The sequence below is a fragment of the Paramormyrops kingsleyae genome, chromosome 15 (assembly GCF_048594095.1).
Source record: "Paramormyrops kingsleyae isolate MSU_618 chromosome 15, PKINGS_0.4, whole genome shotgun sequence".
Classification (NCBI taxonomy): Eukaryota; Metazoa; Chordata; class Actinopteri; order Osteoglossiformes; family Mormyridae; genus Paramormyrops; species Paramormyrops kingsleyae.
Window position 1 is genome coordinate 17316272 of NC_132811.1, and position 25055 is coordinate 17341326.

The 25055-nt window shown below is 43.0% G+C and overlaps 2 protein-coding genes and 1 long non-coding RNA gene across 5 annotated transcripts; 1 reads left to right on the plus strand and 2 right to left on the minus strand.

Moving 5' to 3' along the window:
- Positions 1 to 1155: 1155 nt before the first annotated feature.
- ap1m3 (adaptor related protein complex 1 subunit mu 3) lies at positions 1156 to 15968 on the minus strand. Of its 3 annotated transcripts, none has more exons than XM_072699567.1 (12): positions 15510 to 15968; positions 10479 to 10635; positions 10252 to 10319; positions 10000 to 10139; positions 8639 to 8786; positions 7455 to 7581; positions 5604 to 5743; positions 5169 to 5240; positions 4742 to 4900; positions 4017 to 4142; positions 3473 to 3548; positions 1156 to 1861 (listed from the first exon to the last, which is right to left on the minus strand). In XM_072699567.1, exons 1-12 carry the CDS (start codon positions 15549 to 15551, stop codon positions 1839 to 1841), a joined length of 1278 nt encoding a protein of 425 aa, XP_072555668.1. In that variant the 5' UTR covers positions 15552 to 15968; the 3' UTR covers positions 1156 to 1838. The 3 variants fall into 3 exon arrangements, with proteins under 3 accessions (XP_072555668.1, XP_072555667.1, XP_023650488.1); XM_072699566.1 differs by having other exon boundaries at positions 5604 to 5746; positions 15510 to 15967; XM_023794720.2 differs by having other exon boundaries at positions 5604 to 5746; positions 10000 to 10130; positions 15510 to 15966.
- Positions 6400 to 8843, plus strand: LOC111834898 (uncharacterized). The gene is made up of 2 exons (XR_002836095.2): positions 6400 to 6799; positions 8222 to 8843. It is a non-coding gene; the product is annotated as an uncharacterized lncRNA (long non-coding RNA).
- Positions 15969 to 16255: 287 nt separating the features above from the next.
- On the minus strand, positions 16256 to 24366 carry c15h1orf210 (chromosome 15 C1orf210 homolog). Its single transcript, XM_023794398.2, has 4 exons — positions 24243 to 24366; positions 21681 to 21801; positions 20796 to 20892; positions 16256 to 19971 (listed from the first exon to the last, which is right to left on the minus strand). The coding sequence occupies exons 2-4, from the start codon at positions 21786 to 21788 to the stop codon at positions 19589 to 19591; spliced, it is 588 nt and encodes a 195-aa protein (XP_023650166.1). The 5' UTR covers positions 21789 to 21801; positions 24243 to 24366; the 3' UTR covers positions 16256 to 19588.
- Between the last annotated feature and the right edge of the window lie 689 nt (positions 24367 to 25055).

Sequence of the window (25055 nt, forward strand, 5' to 3'; positions counted from 1 at the left end):
GATGCAGCCCGTCTGGCTGAAAAACTTTCCTCAACGATTGACTTTCTGGAGCTGTGCAGCCCAGCAGAGTCGCATTCAAGCCGCTCCACGACCCTGAGCCCTTGGCGTATGGGCAGGGCCAGCTGTGCCGGCGGATGCCAGCTCCCACAGCCTGCCCTTTGTGTGCCCGCGCCCGTCACTCACCCGCTGACAATGGCCAACTTTGTGCGCCCTCGAGATCCAGCCGGGAGCTTCCACACAAACCCCCTTGTTGGCCCGACACCCTCCTCTCCTTAAAAGTAAGATCTGGAGCATCAGATGGTAGGTGGCAGCTGGATGGGCACCACTGTATTGCCTAGCTATGCCAGGGATGGGAAGGTGTTGAGCAGAGGCATCAGAGAAACACTGAATATCTCATCTTCCCACCAACTTCCTGGTTGGGGTCGCGGTGGCAGCATGCGGAGAAGGTCAGATCAGACATCTCTGTTGATGGCCTCAGTCTCCAGCCCGTTCAGGGGGATCCTTGAATGTTTCCAAGCTGGCTGGACTTCCCCTGCAGCTACTGATCCAATCCGCCTGTCAATCGCACGTTCCCTCCGACAATCACTCCAGGGCTCTGTCTTCTGGAGCTGAACCTCCTGGTAGGGTCTATCTGGGAGAATAGCTCTCTGAGCAGATACCAGACACAGAACAGGGCTAGAGGGACCTACCCATGGGGGCATGGCTGCACCACCCAGGTCACCCGGTCGGGTTCAGCCCAAAGTGGCTACATGGCACCACCCACAAGGTGAAAGTTGGAGGTCCACTACCATTTGAGCAAGAAGGACTGAGCAGGAAGGATCCAGACAAATCAGACTCTGGCAGTGGACTATGTGAACTTGAGGATTAAATGTATTTCATAAAGCAATAATCATTATGGGAACCACTGTACCACAAACCTCCCATTTGCCACTTATGAATGGAAGTAACACAATAACAAAAACACTTATAATTTATAATTGTCTATTAATGATTTATAAAGAGATACAACCTAATAATCTGATTATAAACCATCCAAAAACTGTTTATACAGTAAGGGTAGTTTTTTTTTTTTACCCCACTATGACACAATAATGCTAATGCTAAATGTTAGCTTCTCTCCCCAACATTCTAACATTAAAGACACAGACAAAGTACTTGTGAAAACGTATTTATTGTTTAAAAAGGACAAAACGGGGAAATGTAGTCTTTCATTAGTAAGACTACACACATGCAGTAACCGACTTCAAAAGTAACTTGGATAAGACCCTGAAAGTAAGTAAGACATTATCCTCAATCTTATTCATTTATCCATGATCAAAAGTGAAATGTTTGTTCATCAAGACGGTGTTTGCACTTCAGTGCGTTTCATTTACTAGCTGTTCAGGAATGTATTTTACTGCAGGTACCTGAAAAATACGCAAATTAAATGTATATAACACAAAAAAAGAAACATGTTACAATTACAGATTAACAGAGAAAAAACAAACTAAGAAATCATACCAGACAATTAGAAAAATTCTTTTTATCCTTTGTGCTGAGTTCAGTTATGAAACGTTTTTGTTGCAAATGGGAATATTATTCAGTTCATTTCCGCACTAAAACAGACCCAAAGGACAGCCCTCTGCAGTAATGGCTTTCTGTCACGGCTCTGAAATACTTCTGTGACACCACTCGTATTCTGCTCACTGACCTGCTGATAACCAGTAAGCTTTCCAAGATGAATCTCTGTTCTTTGCTGAACATGGACGATGTCCTCAGAATCAAGCTGCAAACTATTGTTTTTTTTTCTCAAAAGCACGAGGAGGGGGTGGGGGTGGGTCAGTCTTGCCCAAGTGCCTCTAGTTTGTCCGAAGCTGGTAATCTGTGAAATATAACAATAAAGTGAGTGTTTATCTTAACAATGACATCATAAATGCAATTTGTCATAAAAAGAAGATATCAAAGTACAATTAAAGCTACAATTTAAGGTTGATAATGAGTGAAACTGTGTGCATCTGTGTGAACTTTAGCACCGTGTGGCAGTTCTGCTACGTGAACAGTACTGTCCGACAAAATATAGCATATAGCTAGTTACTGAGTTGTCATACATGCAGTATTAATAGATGGTAAAAGGTTATTAACTTTCCATAACTGTGTCAAACTAGATCTCCAATGCAACAGGCTTCTAAAATGCAGAATATGTAAAGAAATAGCCATTTGTCCAGACAGTAGGCTTGGGCTATCTATCATACGTCATACTGTCCAGACATTATACCGTGGTATATAGTATTTTGATGCCTAAATATTTCAAAATACTGTAGTATACCCAAAATACAATGGTCGCCCGTATTACCAAAATAACGCCCAAGCTTACCAGACAATAAATAACAGCAAAAGTTAAAACAATATGATTATGTGTCAATCTGACCGGTAAGTATACGGGGTATCAGCTGGCCACAGAACATAGGATATGGCAGTAGGAGGTTCAGAAACATGGAAGATATGTTCAGGACTCAGTATGGTCCATGGGATGAGTTAAGAGCAGATCTTACTGTCAGAGAGGATGACACTACTGGAACAATGACATTTACCCACTTTTTGTAACATTCAATGTAAAAATACTAAACAAATGCATTGTTCAGTTTCCACTTAAAGACAGATGTATGAATCGTTACTGTGTACTTGATCATAGGCAATTCCACGACTTTCCAACTGAATTCGTAATATTTCTGAATAGAAACATCGTTATAATGTATAAATAAAGATTCATTCATCTACCATAACCCCCGAATCCATTTAGGAGTTGTGGCGAATCATCCTACCCAAGAAGGTGAGGGTGGCAGACCATCAGAGAAACACCACCCACCCACACAACCCCCCCCCCCCCCCACACACACACACACACACACACACACACACACACACACACACACACGGGCAAAGACACCAGCGCACTTAAACACAAGACCTTTGTGCTGTGGGAGAAAACTCAATGAAATCTACACAGACCCAAGACAGTCACTGAACCGTTCCTCCAAAACCAAAATGCCCGTCTTAAATTCTCTTGAAATTCCTTTTAATTACTACTGTTCTGTCCAATGGCATAGGAGAGACTGTGATATTGTAGGGGAGGACACAACCTAATTTATATTCAAAGGTATATTTATTGGGGGGGGGGGGATGAATCCAAAAAAAATTTTGGGTGGACATGTCCCCCTCATCCTCTCTGGTTGCTATGTCCCTGTTTCTGTTATTAATATAATAGCTGTCAGTTGCTGTGTACTAGATTTTCTGGCTTTCTGACCACAAACATAAATACATTCCTGTCTAAACTAGATATTGATGGAAATTACTACGTCACATATATATTAATGCCTGTCAATCACACTGGGTAAATATCACAAAAAAAGGCACATTTGTGGCCGGACTGTGAAAATGAGAACAATCTAATCAACAGCTTTGAATGAAGCTAAATTAAGCAGAATAAACTCACCGCCGCTCTGTGTGATGTAGCGTACCCATGGTAACGCCCGGTAACCACTCTTCTCGATGATTTTCAGGTAGCGAACCTGTCGACACAATGGTGTCACAGGTAAGGGGCTGGACTCGTAGTCTCCGTCAGGGTGGAGCTAACCAGTGGCAGGTTTCAGAGGAAACTGAATTGGCTTTATTTGCAAAAACAACAAGTCAGCATGAGCTAACCTAGCTTTCACCATCTGTGAAAGCGTGTGGTAAAGTCTTTTCACCGCTGGTCCCTGAGCGAGGCCAATAATCCCCGATTGTTATCTAGCTTCGCAATCGCAAGAAAAATACGACGCTTTGGATGCAAGCATCTGCTAGATAAATAAAATGTAGATCAAAACACAATCATTGATTCTGAATATCTAGCGATCAAGCTAAACATATATCCAGTGAAGATATCCAACTGAAGTGATTTTAGTTATCGTTCTTAGGATGAATGAGAAGGTCTGCATGGTCCTTCAGTGGCGTCGGCTCTGTACGACGTCATGACCCCGCAGCTCGGTAAGGAGCCTCACCTGGATCCCGGACACGGTGAAGTAGGGGATCTCGAAGCTGACGGTGATGGGCGGCTTCCCCTCCATTTGGTCGGCTTCCACGCTGGGCAGGCCGAAGTGAGCGTGCATGTCGTGCTCCTTCCCCCCCTAGGAGCACATGGAGAGCACTCTCAGCGAGCGGCCGCCGCCAAGCAGGAAGCCCCGTTTCGGCATGAGCGGCTGGGGCTATTTATCTCCACCCTCTGATATACATGCAACGGATTCCACGGAATGCTTTAGAACTTTAATGGGGTAGAGGTTACATTTTTAACTAGCTATATGCTTTGTCCCTTACAATAACACTGCAATGTTAGCAGAGTTTGCCATTTGGGAACTTGATGTCAACTCCTCAAACAACATTTCCTTTGCATCATATACAAGCAGCTCTGGACTTTCGTAACACCAACTTAAGTAAATCAGGACTTATGCAAAATATATCCGCGATACAGAGAGTTCACGGACGTGTTAAGCAAAAAGGTGACATACAGCTGTGAGTCAATTTACAGTTTACCTTTTCATTTATTAAATATTTGTTGTTTAGTACCTATTACTACTATATTTTTGACTTGCGAGTTGTTTTGGTATGAGAAGGTAAATCCCACTTACGAAAAATCGGACCTACCTAAGGGCTTGCGAAACTGATTAGTTATGTCAGTCGTGAACTGCCCGTATATTCATACATTCTCAATTAGTGGCTATATTCCTACTGGGAAGGACTTTATGTTCCACTGCACCACATTCTTCTCCGGGAGCCACTTCGCAGTGCCTATGCTGGTCTTGAACTTTGGCGAGTCTGCGTCGCTGGGGACTGGCACCATGATGGCTACGTTGTTAGCGGTGGACCGGGTTTTGAACTGGCTCCGGGCCTGGATAGCATGGAGGGAAGGGGGTCACGGCTTTGGGAGCAAGTGGGAACTTGCTGGGGAGGTGGGGCAGTCCTGCACTTTAAAGGGCGACGATCTACAAGGGCACACGTCACACACATCCTGTTGCTGAAGCAATGTGCATTGGCACGTGTGTGCATGGAAGCGTGTGCAGAGAACCAAACACGCCAACCTCCACTGCCTCCTCTCTAGGAGCCACTCAACACCCATCACAAAGGAAGAGCGGGGGCTTGGAGACCCATGACCTTACCGTGACCTTGATCTTTACACGACTGTGGGAGTACTTTTCTATTTTAGACTCAATCCAGATGAGTGGTTTCACCTGGCAACAAAAGGGGAGAGAATTCAGAGGATCAGCCAATGAGCAACAGGCAGGTGACCCTGTGACCTCATCCCACGGACATATGATTGGTACATAACTTTGTCAGACCACCTGGGGTGTGCTCTGAATTCAGAAAGACAGAGCAGACCCAGACTTCAGCTAAAGGTGAATATGAATGCAGGAGAATGCAGCCACTCATAACAGAAAAAATATCAGCATGTTTCCACACTTTAGGAGATACAGGCCGCATCGATAATAAGTCTTTTAGCAACGATGCAGCAGACAGACTTGCTGGAGCAGGAATAGGAGCAGAGAAACAGGATGTTATTAGTTGGAAGGCAGGGCAGGGGGGCAGGCACTTACCGTGGTGTTGAGCCGGTAGGACATGAGTTCGCACTCGCCGTCAGGGGGGATGAAGGAGATGGTACGGTCATTCTCAAAGCGGGATAGGCGCACACACTGGTGAAACTTCACGTCCTCCAGTTCCACCGTCTTGCTCTTCTCTCCTCATGAGCACAAAAATTTGCACTATTAGCGTTTAGCGTAGCGCTGACCGCAGACTGCAGCCACACCGGAACACTGACCGACAATATCCCATCAATAATTACTTATCAGTTAGTTAATTAATGTTACGACAGAAACATACAACAATTTTAAAAGGAGGACACAGCTAGGCTGGTTTATTTATAAAACACCTTACATGGACACAGGTAATTCAAAGCCCATTATAAGAACATGACGTCAATTTAAAAACAAGAGGATGTGAAACTGCAAGTTAAACAGCAAAAGTAATGAACAGATTGTTCAGCGCAAACACGAGGCACCTGGGATCAGATGCCGAAGGGGGGAGGCGGGGGATATGTTCACAGAGAGTAAAAAAACACCAATTTAATAAATAAAACCCAGCTGCAGCTGGTAAGCCTGGCTTAATGGGTTCCGGGCCCGACCTAGCGGGTTGTGGACTCGCCACACCTATCCGATCACGCTTACGTTCACGGTGACCGTCCGCCACCTCTGTCATTGAGCGGGCATCAGTGGCATTTTTATGGGTAACAAAGGGGCCCGGCGACTCTTGAAGCCAGCCGGGGGGGGGGGGTCAGGTGACGGCGCTTTGGAGATCAGACACCCAGCAGACAGCTATAATGTCAGCAGGGACATTCATTGCACAAGCTTTCATTTCCAGAATAAAAAGGCCAGCCAGTGACATCAGATACTGGACGGAAAGGTTAGTGAGGTGCCCCCCTCCCCCAGCTCAGAATTTATTAATCCTGGGGTTGTCCCTGAAAGCCCACCGCCCTTAAGCTAAAGGAGGAACACAATGAAGACAGCCCACAGGCACGAAATTTCACAATGCTGAGCTCTGAGTCTGCCTTCCTTTTTTGATGGCGCAAACATGTGGAGACCACTCGCAAAATGCTGCCAACAGACTGTAAAGTGTGGTATAAGAATAGCCTTAGCACCTCTGTTAGTCTATATCGAGGGCTGTAGGATTGTCACCGGCCATTTTGTGATTCCAGCGGCAGAGAAAATCGCATGAAATGAAAAACGAGGGATCTGAGGTAAGCTTTTTTGCTATGCATGACTGTTTGTCTGGCAAGAAGCCCATTCAAACAATTCTGTGCTATATTTATATATCCGATCATTGAATACATAAATTCTGGTTTTCTGTATGCAATGCAAAGCTATCTTAGACAACAGCGGAGTACTGGAATGCAAATAAACAGAAAGATGTCTCTAGCATTTCTAAGGCAATTGATAGGCTTATCTGAAGGCCAGGGGACCAACAAAACACTTTTTAAAAGCATGTATAGGCAATTAACACTGTGATATGAAAACATTTCATTTTTGGGAAGACTTTTGCCAGGAAAGTGAAAATGATCGAGGCTGCTGGTCAATTAGATATTGATAAAGTTAGAGATAGCTGGACTCTCTAATTGCTTTTTTAAAAAGGGGGTGTCAGATATGAGTAGGTGTTTAATACATGATGTTCATTCTGAATTCTGCCTTTGTGGTTAGTATGGGAGGGGGTCCTTTAACCTGCCTGCTGAAATCTAGGGGTTTACCTTAACCTGACAGGCACCGCCTGCGGAAAAGATTAAGCACAGACACCAGTCAGAGGCCCCTCTAATCCAGCAAGAGTGGCAGAAAGGATGCGGGGAGAGGGAGTTGGGGGGGGGGGGGGTGGAATGCAGTGGTGCAAGCAGCCCCACTTACTGCCATTGATCTCAAAGAGGACTTTGTCGTTGAGGCCCAGCCGCAGCTCCGGCATGCCAGAGAGGACCACCTTCAGTTTGATGCTGCCCACGATCTCGCTGCGCAGGACACTGCTGTTAGCGTTCACCTAGGACACACGGGGGGGCGGGGAGGAGGGAGGATCAAGATAAATTAATAAATACGAAGGGATGTGGGGGGGGGGGGGCAGAGCAGGAAAAGGCGACGCCCCAGCACGGAAACTGAAGAGGAAAAGGAGGGTCGCTGTTTATCAGAGGGCTGCTGTAAATACACCTTAAAACGGGCCGACAGCCAGCAAGACAACCAGTAACAAACAGAGCGATTCCACGCTAATGGTCTGTTTGCCGTCACGTAAACAATGCCGGTAAAATGAAAGGTATTTTTAACGTGCATTTTGACACATGAATTTTGAGCATTTGTCTTGAAGATTCTTCAAGCACAGCATCCAAAGACGCACTGTCCACCTCCACAATCCCGGTGTGTTATTTTATTTTAGTGTGTACTTTTGCATATTTGCACTGCTGGATGCCTACATTTCCTTAGAGATCAATACAGTATGAATGTATGTATGTATGTATCTATCAATCTATCTACCTACCTGTGGTCCAAGAGGACACGTGAAAAAACATGTCTAAATGTCACATCCATAATGCTAGGATTGCCAATATCAAAATAAACAATCTTCTTAAAATCGCACGCCATTCGCAAATGGATTAAATAATGTATAAATTTCTCTCATTGCATGACAGGAACTGCTCTGTCTCCACTGCGACGCCGTGATAATCGAATGGGGCTGATTGGTTATGGGTTAGGTGTTAATGGAAAGCCCCAGACGATTGTTGTATGGAAGGAAATTCTGCAGCCACTTCCTAAGGATGAATTCATGGAAGTACGGGAGCAGCTTCTGAAGGCGCTTCAGACAGCAGAACCTACAGCCTACCACAGCTACCAAAAAAAATTCACATCAAGACTATGAGATGATTATTATACTAAATCAAACTGTAAAATCTGAGGACATTTAATACAACATTAAATGCAAGAACACACAAGTATTTCCATATTTAACACAAGCTTCATTAACATGAGAATGTAATCTGATAAAGTGTGATGCTTCACCAGAGCAAAGAATCACTTTTCATAGGTTTCCTTTGGATAAATCCTCCTACCAGAAGATTGACTGACTCAATGACATCCATAAAGACCTCATTCTTCCGATACTTGATGCCCTCTGACCTCCAAGAGACCGCGTTGGTAACGGTTGCTGGGGGCCGGGGGGCACCAACCTCCAGTTTGTGTCCTTTCTGCGTGATGTATCTGCAAAGACATAGATGACGAATTGTTGCAAAATTAAAAGACATAGAGTAAAATCGACCTTCTCTTTGCCTGACAGTTTTATCCCCATTGTGGTCATTGTGAGATTACACAATCACGCCTATGCAGTCTTTGTAAACACTTCCATAGAATGTGTTTGCTGTGTTGCCATGTTCTGTTGCCATGGAGTTTACACAGCCCACCTCCCATGGGTCCTCTTTCACAGCCCTGTTGTGTGTGCGGGGCAGCCTCACACACACCTGATCCCTGTTCCCCCTACCAACCACACTGGTCACGCAACAAAACCGCTTTGTTGATCAGTTTCCAGGTTTCTCCTGGCAGAATCACGGCCGGCCATGAATCCTGTCGGGGTCCTCAATGGTCACACATCCCTCCTCGTCAGCCTCCCTCCTCCCGGTTCCCTGCTTTTGGAGGCGAGATCGCTGTTGGCAGGGCTTGATAGTTAATCAATCCCCTGACGGGCGTCTCGAGGACAATCAAAGGCCTCGTTTGCGAAAGACTCCAGCCAGCATGCCTCAGCGGCCTTCTTTATAACGAGCCTTTTGCCGTGTCGTCCCACGAGAGCAGGGCACAGCCATGCAGCAAAAATAATTGCGCAGGAAATCAGCTCCGCCATAATCCATGCAGGGCATGATATCAGAGTTTCATTTCTAACCACGTGCCCTGATGTTCCTTAAAAAGCAAATAAGAAAACAATATGTTCAAAAAAAAAACAAACCACAAGAGTGTTAACTGGTTTCAGCTCCTATGTTCCTTTTCAGTACGTCATAAACAAACACGCACCGGGGGGGGGGGGGGGTTTATGACGAATCCCATCTGAAAATCTAATGTTAGCAGGAGAGCTGAGAGGGAAGTCACTGGTTAGGAGGAAGACACTGATTGCTGGGCCTGAATCCCCAAGGCTGACAGCTCATGGATAGTACAAGCTGTCCTGTACATAAGAACCTACCTGTAAACAACAAGCAAGCTCACACACTTGCCTAATTTTACATATTATTTATACGCGCATATGAAAATTACATACACCATGTCAGAGACGGAGTTGTCTTATCCTACGAAGAAAAAGCAAAATTGATTTTGAACAAACAGACCAAACCAGTTCTATTGGCAGGAGAACACAATGTAGAGCTTCCACATTAAGTGGTCCACTCCGCTGTACGGACCGGGCATACCAAGACGCCGCTGGGACACTTACTCCTGGAGGATCTTGCTATCTGTGGTCTGCGGGAAGCCAAAGTCCATGACCTCATCCAACAGCTCGTACACGGTCACGAAATTGTCCCGGATGCTCTCCTCTTCCAGCTCCTTGAAGTATTCCCGGAAAACCTTTACAGTCGACGGTGCGACAAGAAGAGAAACACTTAACCGACGGGCACTTTGACCATGCGAGCGACGCACATCGGTTACAAATGGGAATGTCAGTCATGCGTGTTGGGCTTTCAGATACCTCCACTATCTTGTAGAGGAAGGAATACACAAGGGCGGCATTGGAATTCTTCTTGGTCAATGCCACCACTAACGGCTGATGGTTAAAGATCAGTAGAAGCCTCTTTGTGGCGTTTTACACATCACTATGGTTACAGTAAATACTTGTGCCAAAAATCTGAACATCTTCCAGATCTTCCAGGTTCTACTGGAGCCTGCGAGAGAGGAAGGGAGCCAGGGAAAGGATACAGTAAAGGTTGCTATGCTTAATCCACAGAAAATGAGTTGCTCCATGGGCCGCCACTGGAGAGACATCTGCCTCCTCCTCCCGCTTCATCAGGATGGGCATGAAGTGGTCGATCTCGCCCATGTCCAGCATGCCCATGTAGTTCCGACATATTAACACCTAGAATCAAGGCAGCATAGTACCGTAAATGGGTTATTTGTTCCCTTTGTGAACCAGACCCAGCCGAGTTTTGGTTCCTCTTGACGACGGGGAATTTTCGCTAACACTCGCAGGACGGGGGCAAGCTGTGTGGTCGCCGTCGAGAAAATTAATTATCAGCCACAGCGATAAAATCCTGAACTTCCTTTTACAAGCAAGGTCAGCAGACGTGCCGATAAGTGAAGTCTACGCAACTAACACACACTTAAAACACGAAGTTCGGCAAAAATTACATATAATTCAAGTTACAGAAGGGATCACGTATGTGCAATTGTTCAGCTCTGGTTTTTATAATAAAAAGAAAACAAGATAAATAACCAGAAAATATATATAAACATCTAACCAGTTGTCCTAGTCAGGGTTACAGGGAGATCTGGAACCTCTTCAAGACAGAACAGAACAAAAATCTGGGGACACTCCGAATGGGACGCCAATCGATCGCAGGGTACGCATATGTGCATGCACACACACATTTAGAGGCGTTAGTTCTCACACAACCAGAGCAATATGAGGTAAACTCCCAGCTCTGAAGTACTAACTCACTCTGCTGCATGACTGCAGATATTAAAGTTACACTGTATGACCAAAAGTACACAAGCAGTTAAGAGTTTCTGCACACACTGAGATTTTCTACAACATTTACTAAAAATACACTCAATATTCTTTGCTATCAAATTTAAAGCATGTTCAACATTTGGGTACCTTTATTAGCGAGAAAATGTCATATCTTTGATTCATCAAAGTAACCTCCTCCAGCAGTTATAACAGCAGAGAAATTTCTAGGCATTAAATACAGTAAATACTTCTCTGTTTCATGAGATGAAACAAGTTAACTAGTGTATTTAAAGTTAAAGGACAGCCTAGAATTTGACTATGTCATCACCACATAACCAGTCAATAGGATGTCAGACATGCACTGTTACATACTCTTTCCATGTTATAAAGGAACCTTGTTTTATTTGACGTATATTTTCATTTATAGTTGTTCACTCAGGATTGATTGAACAACTCACACTTTCCAATGCTTAACGAGAATAAAAAATCTGCAGTTTATGAAATAAATTGAAAATTGTTAGAAACCTGTGGTGTGCAAAAACGTTTGACTGGTGGTGCATGTGGGCACCCCTATTAATTATACAAATTGGTTAATTAAGTCATAACCATTGGTGACACGGGTATATAATAAAGCATAGTCACACAACCTTCTGCAACAAATATTAGCAGCAGAATGTACAGCACAGGTGTGTGACTTTCCACGTGGTACAATCTTAGGACGCCATCTTTCCAACAAGTCACTTTTCTACACTTCCTGTCCTGCTAGAGCTCTCCTGATGAACCACAAGTGAAGTGGCTGTGAAGGTCAAAACGTCTGGAAGCAAGGTCAGGTGTGAAACGCTCGACCACACAAGCTCACAGCCGTGGACTTGATAGCTCAGCATCAACATCCTGCCTGATCGCCAGGAACCTCCACCAGCAATATTCCAACATCCACTGGAAAGCCTTTCCCAGCAGGACAGAGGCCATGACAGCAACGATGGGCCAAACAACTTCATAATAATTCCTTAGTTTCAGAATGAGATGTTGGACAAGCTGGTGTCCACAGAGCAAAGACAGTTCAGCTTTGATAACATTTTAAACCTCGTGCTAAATCAGGTGGGGTTCACACTAATACAGCTATCAACTATATTTATAATGTACAATGCAAATCCTGTACTGACAAACACAGTAAAACCTTAAAGAGGGAGAATTCATACTGAACTATGAGGTAGACTTTGGGTATTTGTGGCACATTGAGGCTTTCCATACAGTAAATATGTAAAAGGCACCCATGCATGATTATTACATAGGTGGCTGCATCTGTTGCCTTATCAACAGGTCATGTCTGAATGAGCTGACCTGTACACTTTTAAAAAATGACGACTTCCTCAGATCAGGGTTTTTAACAACAGGAAGAAAGTCAGCCCACATCACTATTCGTTTTAGCTCAATTTCGCTGGCGCCTCATCAGACGGCGGACGGACTGCAAAGTGCTCCTGCTGGTTATGGGATGGCAAAGGCCCCACTTATCTCTCTGACCTCCTTTCCTTTCCAACCTCCACACATCCTTCAAGATCCAGACAGTGTTTCTGGAACCAAATTATGCACTACGGATGACTGTAGCTCTGCTGATATCCCTCCTCAGTTATGGAACAGTCTTCCTCTTTGCAGGCAAACTGCATTCCTGGATTAATTAAAAACAGGCCTTTATGATTTTTGGTAATGAAAAGTGCTACAGAAATCAAATTAAATATTATTAATACCTGTGCCACATGTTACCATCACCAGGCAGCAAAACACACAGATTTTTGCCTAAAAATGCATAAAATTGACCTTAACAGCTTGCTGGCATGCTTTAATGTTGCTCAGCAGAATGCTGGAAAAACCATGACAGTGCAAACTGGTCCAGTGTAGTTACACCCCATCTGCTGAGAAGACCAGAGCTCTGCTGCCACGTATGACCCCTCCCTTAGATAAAGTCTCATGGAACAGTCCATCAGCGAAACACAATATGCAGCTTCATTATCAGAATTTAATGTCTAACAGCCCGAAACAAACAGCACATTTCGTTTGAAGATCATTTATGCCGCTCAAATTCAGCTGTTTATTACACACATTCCACCCACGACAAGAGTTTGACGAGGAAAAAAAAATACATATTCGAACAAAACCTACTGTCACAGATACACGAGCCAAAGGTTGTGAAGTTCAAAAACACAGCAGGGAACATGACGCCAACTCAGATTCACACTGTAAACCACTCTACCAGCATCCCACGTGGGAAAACCTGATAACGCAGGTAATTATCTCGAGTTTCCAGTCATAAACAACTCAGAACACAATAAGCCAGCTATGAGATCTTTAAATAATAGGCATATTCGGATGCTTTAAGTTATATAACTAAGCAAAAAAATGGTTTGCACTTTTATATTTACAAATGATGCATGACATGCATGCCTCAAATATTAGCATAATAAGCTCTTTATGATGCAGCTATTTTGTAATATCAAATTATCCTCCTTAATACAGCATACTTTGCTCAGAATGTCATCCACAATTTATCTGTTTAGCAGATGCTTTTACCCAAATTGACATCAATTGAGACAGCAGGGTCAGCCGGTCCCTGGAGCAATTGGCCGTTAAGGACCCTGCTCAGGGGGGCAACATTTAAATCAGTCTGCTGAACAGGGGCTTTGAACCGGCAACCTTCCGATCACAGGCACACCAGCCTACCCTGCAGACCCATACACTAGAAAGATATAGAGGCGTATGAATGTCACACAGTTATCCCTTACTTAAATCAGACTCTTTTCAGCCACAATAATCAACAATAAAATTTTATATATAATTAAACCCTAGTTCACTTTGAAAACTCCCAATGTGGACAGACTTTAAACAAAACAGTAGATTTTCACTCCATTTAGTTTTTAAAGCAGCTCACAGAAGGCTGATTCAGTGCACACGGTGCCCCATCACCTTAATGAAGATGGGTTATCCTAGGGTTCAGATAACGGAATGTTCCAGAGAGACTTCTGCAGCACTTATTATCTGACCCTGTGTCTGAGTGTGTTTAATCCATTAGATTGACAGCCTTAAGCTGATGAGTCTTTCATGTCTATTCGGTAGGATTTCTCAAATAAGAACTTGACTGTCTTAATTCCAGCTTTGATGTGCCCTTCAACTTCCTTTTTTACTGGTGTGTTTGTGTGTGTGTGTATGTGTGTGTGTGTATATATATATATATATATATATATAATTTTAACTTAATGGTTCTATCTGAAATAGTGGGTCAACTGTCTTGTTCTTCAAATACATATACCGTGACAAGATAGTGATGCAATTTTCCATCACGTCCATTGCATTTAACTGGGCTCTGCTTGATTGCGGTTCCCCTCCTCGTCAGCAAAGCACTCGGCGGTACAGTGAGGGACTCCCGTCACCCACAGCTGACCGCTTAACTCCCGGGGGGGTGGACCTAACCCCGGGTCCAGCATTTACTACAGCCTTACTACAGCCGTGCATGCATGCCATTAAAGAGGGCAGAACTGCGGAAGCTTTTTGGACCAGGAGTATTTCGAAATACATACTACTTATTCATTAAAACAGCTACGGGTGGCTGGGAATCACATGCAATACTTGAGATGATCGAAAGGATTTCAGCATCCAAGCGGATGCACGTCCATGCCGTATGTATGACATTCAGCAGTTCTTCTTTTTATATCATGTATAAGAAAAACATGATGGCGACGTGGCCGCCGCCGTTTGCGTAAGTAGCTCCAGTAAAACTTACAGGACGAGTTTCAGAGGCGGAGCAGGTGGGCTGCACGTCTTCGGTTTTCGTGCCTGTAATTGTCCGAGCAGCTAAGCGATCACGCCAAAATTTCAATTATGAACACATGCACAAATGTCACCAAATACAATTGCTCATCGGTCCCTTTTTGTCACCAGCCCTGAGCACAGTGTCCCTTGGTTTCCATATACAAACACTTTATTAATCGCGGCAGGGCAGTAACGGCAGATAAGTCAATACATTCCGGTTTAAAGATGAATGGCTAGCTGCCATCACATGCACCAGCGAGCAAATAAGGAAAGGTGTGTAAAACGCCAGGAATCGCTCCGTATTGTTCATATATCTGACAATAAATCGGTTGCAAATGACCCCCAGGAGTCTGCACTAAGCTTCGTGCACGGGGCCGGGATCCAAACCCAGCGCTGCTAATTTATCCGGACCGCTACCTGTTGATGTGAGAAACCCAGCAGGCGACACCCGTAAAACGCAAACTTTTTATTCCACTTACCTTCCCCTTCAAGTCCAGGATAAATATCGCGGACGCCGACATCCCTGCCCACCATACAAGGGAGACAAGTGGGCACCGACTCCGGCCGATATCGCCGTGCTATTTATTTATTATGTATTGTTATTATTATGTTTTATTGATTTGTAACCTCCCGATTAAATGGGCGCAGCCTGAGCAGGGTGATCCGTTCCTTCTTCCGGGTCCTGCGGCGAAACAGACCAGCCGAGCGGCTTTGGTGAGCCTCCATGTGGAGCCGGCTCAGCGCTGGCGGACCTCAGCCTCTCCTCCCCATGCTTGGCCGGCAGATCCGGGCTTACTGTAACGCATATGGGCGTGTAAAATGTCACCCCGAGCCTAAACAGGAGAAGGTGTATGACCTTCGGGCTCCCCGCACTATAAGCAATGCCTCTGGGATGAGGTGAGCCGTGCAAAGTCGTTCTGCAGCGGGCTGCACCGCGCCGGGTTCATTAAATACTCAAACTGAAATGTTCACGCGATATTTAGACGTTTCCAATTTTGACATCTATTTAATGCCCAGCTCTTGCGCAAAAGCAATATATTTTTAACATTAAATAAATCTGCAACACTTAAAAATGGTATATTGTTGATTCAAATTGAAATAATAATAATAACACGCAGTTTATATGGTTAAATTTAATCATATTGACTCTAGATCTATCAGTTCTACTGCAATGTGTAAAAATGCCCTGGGGAGTCAAGAAATTGGCTTGCTGGAGAAACCAAACTAAATTATATCTAGATTTGCATTTTAATGTATAAAGAAATACAGTAGTCAGGCAGACTTGTTACATCACTTTCGTTTGACTATACAGAGGTACAGGTGGTGGACAACAAAAAAAAAACCCAAGACAGCACATGAAAAAAGCATTTTAACTTTGATGTGACAAAATTATAATTACAAAAGCTTCTACAAATGATACTTCTATTTAGTTGAATGCCAATTAGCAACGTGTCAGCTATAAAAGAGGTTCCGAAAATCAGCTTTGGATTGGAGGACCTTTGGTCACAAGGGAAAGGCAAGCGGACAGCAATACATTTATCTGAATATTTGCAAAACATCAGAAAAGTACAGTCTGAGAAACTGAAAACTGAATCAGCTCCTTTATGACCTAGTCTCAGCAAAAATGGCACTTTATGACCTTCACAAAGCTTTATGGCAGGACTTCTGTTTTGAAACAGTGTTTATCTAGTGCTGATGCACAAACCTACATAAGCTCATGTAAAAGGGATGAGTCACCCTTATACGTACATCTGGACAGGTTTATGTTTGGCAAAAACTAAAGTGTGAAATCGCTCATTCATCATTTATTAATTATCAGACTCTGTGATTAACTATTATTTTTTTTATAATTGGGTAGAAGGTTAGGGAGTTCTGCTTGGGCCCAGATCACAGATGTGTTCAGGGTCACTGAAGAACCCTTCTGTTTCTCCGTTGTTCTCTTTATCCTAGTTTATAGTTTGACAGCCTTCAGTCTGTCTATGATTTGGATTAAGTGGGGTCTCTAGGACTGAAACAGATGCCTGAGAGCCATCTTTGTACCAGCCTACAAGGCCACTTGTATCTGTAAATGGACGCCTCGTATGCACAGGTTCTGATCAGATATACTCCTGGAGATTTCATAACGTTCTTTCCATTAATTAAACCATCATGCACATTATGTATCAAGAATATTTAAGAACAAGGTCACCCCTCCAGGGGGATGCAAGAGTTCACTTGGCAGGAGTCTGGGTCTCATCTCTTTGCTTTTTGTTTTACTTTGCTACTTTGTCTCCTGAGCTTCTCAATAAACTATCCATAGACTACTGACCACTACAAGGTTACCAACTTTGGTCAGCCGACTGGCATGCGATTTTCAACTCTAGACAAGTCCGCTCACTCATTTACATCTATGTAAGAGTTTTATTATCTTGTAAATAGTCTGTAGGGTCTGTAAACTACCTCAAGGCTTTTGATGTTGGTTATAATGGAATAATATAGATTTGCTGCAAGATTTCTTGCCTGACCGTGAGAGTCAGAAAGCGTGAGAGTCAGGCCACATGCGTGAGAGTCAGAAAGTGTAAGTCAGGCCAGATGCGTGAGAGTCAGAAAGCGTGAATCAGGCCAGATGCGTGAGAGTCAGAAAGCGTGAGTCAGGCCAGATGCGTGACAGTCAGAAAGCGTGAGAGTCAGGCCAGATGTGTGAGAGTCAGGCCAGATGCGTGAGAGTCAGAAAGTGTAAGAGTCAGGCCAGATGCGTGAGAGTCAGAAAGCGTGAGAGTCAGGCCAGATGTGTGAGAGTCAGAAAGCGTGAGAGTCAGGCCAGATGCGTGAGAGCTGGCAATCCTGCGACTAGAAACGCATTTTGCAAACATTGCTCAGGAAAAATTTCACAAGGAGAATCTATTAATAAGCATTTCAACACAACAAATTTGATTGCTCACCTTGAGGTGAGTCAGTGAAGAGTTTCTGAAAAACAAATCTGTTCCGATAAATAAGGCTGCAGTACTGCTACACTAGTCTATCAGTAATGCAAGTGATTGATAGCGAAAGAAAATTCAATGCAGGCAGTGAAAAATCAAAATATATTACTTGGAAAATTATGGAGTTTATCACACTAATGATCAGCCCTTCTCTGTTATAAATATAGGAGATGTATACAATAATAAAATATAATGCTCTGGGACTGTTGTATGCCAAAGTTGGTGTTTTCTTTCCTGAAAATAAATACTTTTTCATATTTTTATAATGTAATTTATTTATTTTTTTATTTGGGTGGAGTGTCCATTTAACTTATTTAAGCAGAACTTCCCAAACAATCATCATCGGTATCAGTGTCAGTTTTTGAAATAAGTGGCTATTGGTATCGGCCAGAAATGTCCTTATCACTGCTGGCAGTCCCATCACTATTGACTACTATTGTTGATTCTTTGATAAAAGGATACTTTCGACCCACAGCGTCAGCTGGAATGGGCAGCCGTCTCACTTAAGGCCTTAGATCTTACGATTGTTCTGTATGGTCATATAACAGCCAAAGATTATGAAGCAGCTTTACAGGACCATCTGCACCCTGTACTGTAGACAGTCTTCTGTCATAATGTTTCCTTGTTCCAAGATGATAATTCCCCCAGTCAGAAAGCTAAACAAATACTAAAGTGGATTCATGAACACAAGTGTTAGGCATGTCAGATCCAGAAGCCACAAATCCAGACCAAGATTTTGTTTCTACCAACCAGTTGAGGTCTCTGTGACTGTGACTGTTTATACTGAACTGGTTGGTAGAAACAAAATCTTGGTCTGGATTTGTGGCCTCTGGACCTGAAATGCCCAACACTGTCAATCACTATATCAGAATATCAAACCACCTTTATGGGGAGTTGTGGAGCACAGTGTGGAAAATAGCTTAATCCCTCAAAGAACTGGAGGCCTTCCGCTGTGAAGAATAGCCCAGTATCCCACTACGCATAAAGCAGGACTAGTATGTATGACATCATTCCAAGAAGGAGTGAAGATGATTTCAATGCAAAGAGTGGCTCTACTCTTCATGGGTTCCTTGATATTAATATACTACATTCTGTCCAGCCTCTATAAGCCCAGAGATTACGGTAAGAAGGAAATCAAATCAAGTAGAAAAACAGCACAGATAAAATCTATATTTAGTCTCCTGAATTAATTTTCTTACTTAAATTCTACCTGCCTGTGACTTTGCCTTAAATTGTTAAAAATGAAATTTAGGAAGACTGGAAAAAAAACAAACATTTTTTATAAATCTGTATGACCTGCTTGAGGTAGTTCTGACTTTGTATGTTACCAGTGGAGTGTGCGGACAAAATTCCTGTCATGAGAACTACAAAAGCGTATTATTTATGATTGCGTATATCATACAATATTAAACAGCATAGGTCACGCCTGCATAAATCTATCCACAGCTTATGGCTCCGAGCGTCACAGTTTCCTACATCACGTAAAAACATTGTGAATCGGCCATATTTTTAATAAATTTCGCCTTAGTAAAGGGTCAGATGTCCTGAGGCACCTCGGGCTGGGTCTGTATCTTCTCTTTCCTCCTCTTTGCAGGTCGTTAACCAATGGAAAATTGAACATCGGCGCTCCCGTCGTCCTCCTCCACTTCCTCGGCGGCCCGCTGAGCCCGCTCCCGCTCGCAGTCCTGGATGTAGTTGTCCTCGATGAAGCCGTCGTCATCCATCTCCTCGCAGGCGCCGCTGTGTCGCCCCAGATCCGCCACGTCATACCCGGAGAGGCTCATCTCCTGGCCCACGGGGACTCCCTGACTCACCGCATCAACCTCGGGCAGCAGGGTGTGCCGGTAGCTGGCCAGGTAGCGGTAGATGAGCCTGCCCTTCGCTGCCAGGCCGATGAAGACAGAGATGAAGATCGCTGATGCCAGCACAGCCACTGGGAACACCCAGCTCTTGGAAATCCGTGGTCTGTTGACATCTATGTCTGTAAGAAAAAGAGTAAAGTCCAAACACACTTTATAATGGATCACTTTTTATTATTCTTAACTCACTTATCATTCTGTAATAAAAAAATAATAAAACCATAAAATATGTCTAGGTATACCATGTTTCTTCTTTTCTGGTAATTACTAAAGCCAAGTATGCTTACATCTATTGAGTCAGTCAATTTCTTTTGCATTGATATATTTGAACTTTATTTAAAGTGATGGTAACACTTCACTTGACAGGGCTCAAATAATATACTGATACTTATGTATTAAGAACAAGCTACGTCATAGTTACATAGTGATCTCATGTTAATTCATCATTAATGAATCGTGATACATGTTTTATCCCAAAGAGTTACTATATTTGTTACTATGTCTGTTAATTCTCTAAACCTTTGTAAACTACTGAAGGAAACACTAAAGGAACAAGTAACGAATAACACAAGTGAAATACCGATCTCATGTTTGTTCATCAGTAATTAATTGTGATGCATTTTTTTATCTAGTAGCAACTATATTTCTTTATGATTTGTTCATAATTTGTACTTGAGTATTAACACTTATTACTAAGTATTTGTGCCCCGTTCAGTAAAGTGTTACCAAAGTGATTAGCGTTACAGTTAATGAAAAACCTATTTAAAAAATCTTACAATAGCTATCTGTTCTGTTTCTTCTGGGAATTTCAGTTTCTTCCTGAAATTTATTTCAAAAGAGGTTGAAGGTGTTTAAGTGATTTTTATTTACTTCTGTAAAGCTGAAAACAGTCTGCTGATTGCTGTTTGCTGTGTGATTCGAAGTTGTATGAAAAGCTGACACATACCTTGAGATCGATTTCCTGGCGCTGTGTCTGCAGGCCGTGACGCGTTCGCGATGTTTTCCAGTGGATTGCTTTTGAGTTCGTTGTTTCGCGAGAGGTCCTACAAGGATAACGTTGTCAGATATATCACAGAATTGCGTAGGGAGTCTTGCAGTTTTTCTTTGAAGCGTTGTTTATAATTTGGGTAAAACCTATAATGCTCCAAACTCTGTGTCTTTCATCCGGCTTCTGATAAGGTCTAACACATATGGGAGTTAGTCGGTGTCTAGGCTGTCTTTCTCCAGCAGGGGGAGGTAGTTCCTCGATAGATTCAGCATTACAAATCAGTTCAACCTTTGCGGACCCTTCAGTCAACTCCGGGTTGTTCTGAAAGGAGTCTAGCATATTTACATTATCCCACATCTAGCTTGGGAGAATTGAGAAGCTATTATTTCTGCAGTTGAAAGACATCCTTTAAAATGAAAGTCCATCTTTAAAAGTCCAAATACAGCAGCCCCCAGAAAAGGTCATTTCAAGTACCTTTGAGTAAATTAGTATTTCCAGTAATGCATCTGCAATATAAAAATTAATTTACATCACTGTAATTACTGCAGTTCCATAACAACTTGCAAAATAGTATATTTACATCTCCTTCAATAGTGAGTAGTGGGGTATCAAAGGAAATTGCAGGCAAGGTCACTTAATTAAAATGGAAACAAAACAACTGGAAACACTTTAAGCTGAAAAACTGTTCAAGTGTCACTTTAAATGGGGCATAAACACAGTTCACTCAGAATAAACTCGATCTGTGTCATAAAAACAGGAAATGCTTACAAACAGGATATTCCTGGTGTAACTATTATTTCTGCATTGAAACTCACAAAAAAAATGTGTCAGTATCTCTCCTACCTCACTGGTGCTGACAGTGCAGATGGCAACGGAGACGTGATGCATGTTGCAGATAAGTGTCATCAAGAAGCACAAAACAATACTGGGAGTAACACCTGGAATCTCCATTCCCTCCTGATGGCTATAAAATGAACAGATTCAGCAGAACGTCACTAACAGATGCTGAAGCAAGATGCATTAGACCTGGACATGCTCTCAGCTTGTAACAACACAATATGACAATGGGTTAGGATTGCTTTTAATTGTGCTATTATGGCATCTATTTTGAGTATGGAGAATCATCTCAATTCTTCAAAGTACCTTCAACAGAACCCACATATGATATAGGTCTGCTAAAGATGGAAACAGGTAAACCAGTGTAAACTGCTCCATCCATCCATCCATCCAGCCATCTTCTAATCGCGTATCCTGAGTAGGGTTGCCGTGGAGCCTGGATCCCATCCCAGGCGAAAGTGGGAAATCCCTGTGTTGTTTCTTGCAGTGCTGCTCCTTTGTCTGACATAAGGAGTCGGAACTGGAGTTGCGAGACGTCGCCTCCCAGCCCCATAATTTAGCTCTGAATCATCAGTTCCCAAGGGAACTCAAGTCAGGGACATTGTCATAGTCATTGGGTGACACTGCCACCTCAGACCTCCATGAATGCAGGTTTGTTTCCTCACCCCGGCTCTGGATGTGCAGTTAGGAGAAACGTTGACTCTAACTGTGTCTGGGAGTGTACCATCCCAACTATGGCTTCGTATGCCTTGTGCCCTGCGCTTCCTGGGGCCAGGCTCCAGGAAAGGCTGTTATGGACGATGACTGGGTGGATGATAAGCTGATAAGCACTGAATTATCTTGGGATGAATCACACCAGTTATCTTTCCAGGTTCGAGGACTCATCTTTCCTGTCACAATTGGGTCGATATCGGTAATTTCATTAAAATCTCAACAAAAACCCTATTCATCCAGGAAGCCTTCAACCTTGACTCAATGTCAAACGGCAGCCCTTCTGTGTAACGCATAAACAAACATGAGGCTCATGAGTCATTCATGAAAGGTTATTCCAAGAGTCGTTTTTCATGGTACAGTAGCAGTAGCAGTGTCGTCTAGTACAGCCACATACAGCATAGCTATAGAACAAATACGGCTGTGCAATTTTGCAGGTGAATTCCACACTAAATCCAGAAAGCATTTCTTTACAGCGAGCCTAACAGCAATAGTTAATGTAACCAGAAATTATATTATGTTATATTGAAATGATTATCATTGTAGCATGTGCAGTTTGATCAAATCAAGCCGGCTGTGTTGTTGCACTCCGACACGGGGTGTGCATATTTCATGCTTGACGGCTTCCCAATTTCCACTTTCTTGGGAGCGTGCCACCGGGCCTCTTCCCCTCCGCTCTGCCTCCCATTGAATTGTGCATTGTTACCCATAAACACCCAGAAAGGGGCCCTGTTTTTATCTCTTCCTGTTCTCGTACAACAACACGCCGAGATGTGCGAGGAGCGGCCGGTTCCCTGACTCTCCCAGGGCCCTCGGCGAGATGCCATTAGCGCCGTTCGCACCAGTGACAGCGATTATGTTCCCCGGGTTCTCTCAACTCCGCGGAAGTCCCGCGGAAAACGGTACCCGCGTGACCCCGCTGGTGACCTACTGCACAGAGCTAAACCACACTCACTCTCTGCATTGCCCTACTTGCCATTTCCCAGTTTTTCGTGTAGACCGGGATGACCTACTTTCCCAAAGTACCTTGTTTTCCTGACAATAAGAAAAAAGGTTATAATCTAAACACTAGAGGCACCCATAAATACTGAGAAGATATATAGGATTTTTGTTTTTTGAAACACAATACTTTTTTGTAGAAAATCATGGGGCCTCAAATTACTGTCTGGATATTTCATCACAACTGCCAAGCTTACAGCTTAGTTAATCTAGAGATAGTAGAAACATCGTGCATCAACATGGCATCAAAGGAGTCTGTCTCTGACAAAGTCCTGGCAGGAAAAACCCAAGAAGTACCTTGTGGAGTATCACGTCTCTTCACAAAAGTGGTCCAGGTTGTACTCAAACTAACAATCGTTGCTCTAAAACTACAAGACGCTGACTCTTTCAAGGGTCACACCTATTCTTATATAACAAAAATATATCCTTTAAGACAAATAAATAAATCTAAATTATCTTATTAATTTACTCATAACCTAACTTGATTAAGTTAGTATTAAATCTGTACCCTTTGTTCCTTTTCAATTATTCAAGGTTCCATAAAAATGTGTTAAACTTGGTTAAAATTAAATGGGACATTTCAGACTATGGCTCAAAGGGGCTAAGCTAAAAGAATTATTCAGCAATAACAAAAAAAATGCTGTTTATTTTTTCACGTTGAACATTAAAAACAGCAAACAGTAAATTTAGCAGCAACACATAGTTTCGATCTTGAATGTCCTGTCGTTTCAGAAGCACCAAATCATGAGAAACAGCGAAAAAAGCTGGTTGTCATATGTTCTTACTGTCTATGTTTACTATATGAACTATTACGAAACAGATATAAATACAGAAAGATGACAAAATAGTCATTCATACCTGGCGCTAGGTTCACCTGTCCTTGTAACCCCTTGATCTTTTTGTGGTGACTTTTAAGGAATATATTATTGTGTTTTAAAATTAAGGTTTCGGGTTCAAAGGTTGGAAGTTGTTTAAGGCTAAACTATCTCTGTTGCAGGAAGTTAATGAGTTACTATATAACCAAATAAAGCAGCCCTTATTGTTTGAATTTTAACCCATCACACACCAACGCATTCCAGTCTGATGATATGGCCAACTGTAAGACATGCAGGTGTGATCAGGAGAAAACTCTTACATATATGACAATTTTAAACCATGATAAACCTGAAACAAGGTATTGCAACACCTGGGTAATAGGGTGGGTCATTTGAATATTCATGGATTACAAACCGTTCAACCAGCTCCCTGTTACCAGAAATTCACTGCCAACTTCCTGAAACCTTTCAATACCTGTTTTGAGCTTGCCAGCAAAATATAAATGTTTTCAGTTTGTCTATGAAGCGTAAAAGGATCCTGAAGGAGTGATGTCAAGAAAAACAGCTGCTGAATGGTAGCACTCGTGGGAGTTTTACTTACATAAAAGTGCTCTGAGAGTAGAAGGAAAAATGATTGGTTCAGAGAGATAACCAATCAGATTGTAAAGGAGGTGGGTCCAAACAATTAGAGGAGGTTGGACCAAAACATCTCATTGGTTGGTCCCGCCTCTTCTACTTGCTTGGATCCACCTTCTCTCCAATCACATTAGTTGTCTCTCTGAACCAAACATTTTTCCTTCTGCCATTTTTGTGTGAGTAAAACTCCCATGTATTCCCATATACATTGGCAGGGATG

Coding starts and splice junctions, on each gene's coding strand:
- ap1m3 (XM_072699566.1), bottom strand. CDS start 15,551: ATGTCGGCGTCCGCGATATTTATCCTGGACTTGAAGGGGAAG. Junction 7,582..8,638: donor TTGAGTCAGTCAATCTTCTG/GTAGGAGGATTT, acceptor CGTGTGTCCTAG/GTGAACGCTAACAGCAGTGT. Junction 5,747..7,454: donor CCTCTTTGAGATCAATGGCA/GTAAGTGGGGCT, acceptor TGTGCTCATGAG/GAGAGAAGAGCAAGACGGTG.
- c15h1orf210 (XM_023794398.2), bottom strand. CDS start 21,788: ATGGAGATTCCAGGTGTTACTCCCAGTATTGTTTTGTGCTTCTTGATG. Junction 20,893..21,680: donor GCACTGTCAGCACCAGTGAG/GTAGGAGAGATA, acceptor TTATCCTTGTAG/GACCTCTCGCGAAACAACGA. Junction 19,972..20,795: donor GCCAGGAAATCGATCTCAAG/GTATGTGTCAGC, acceptor TTTTTCTTACAG/ACATAGATGTCAACAGACCA.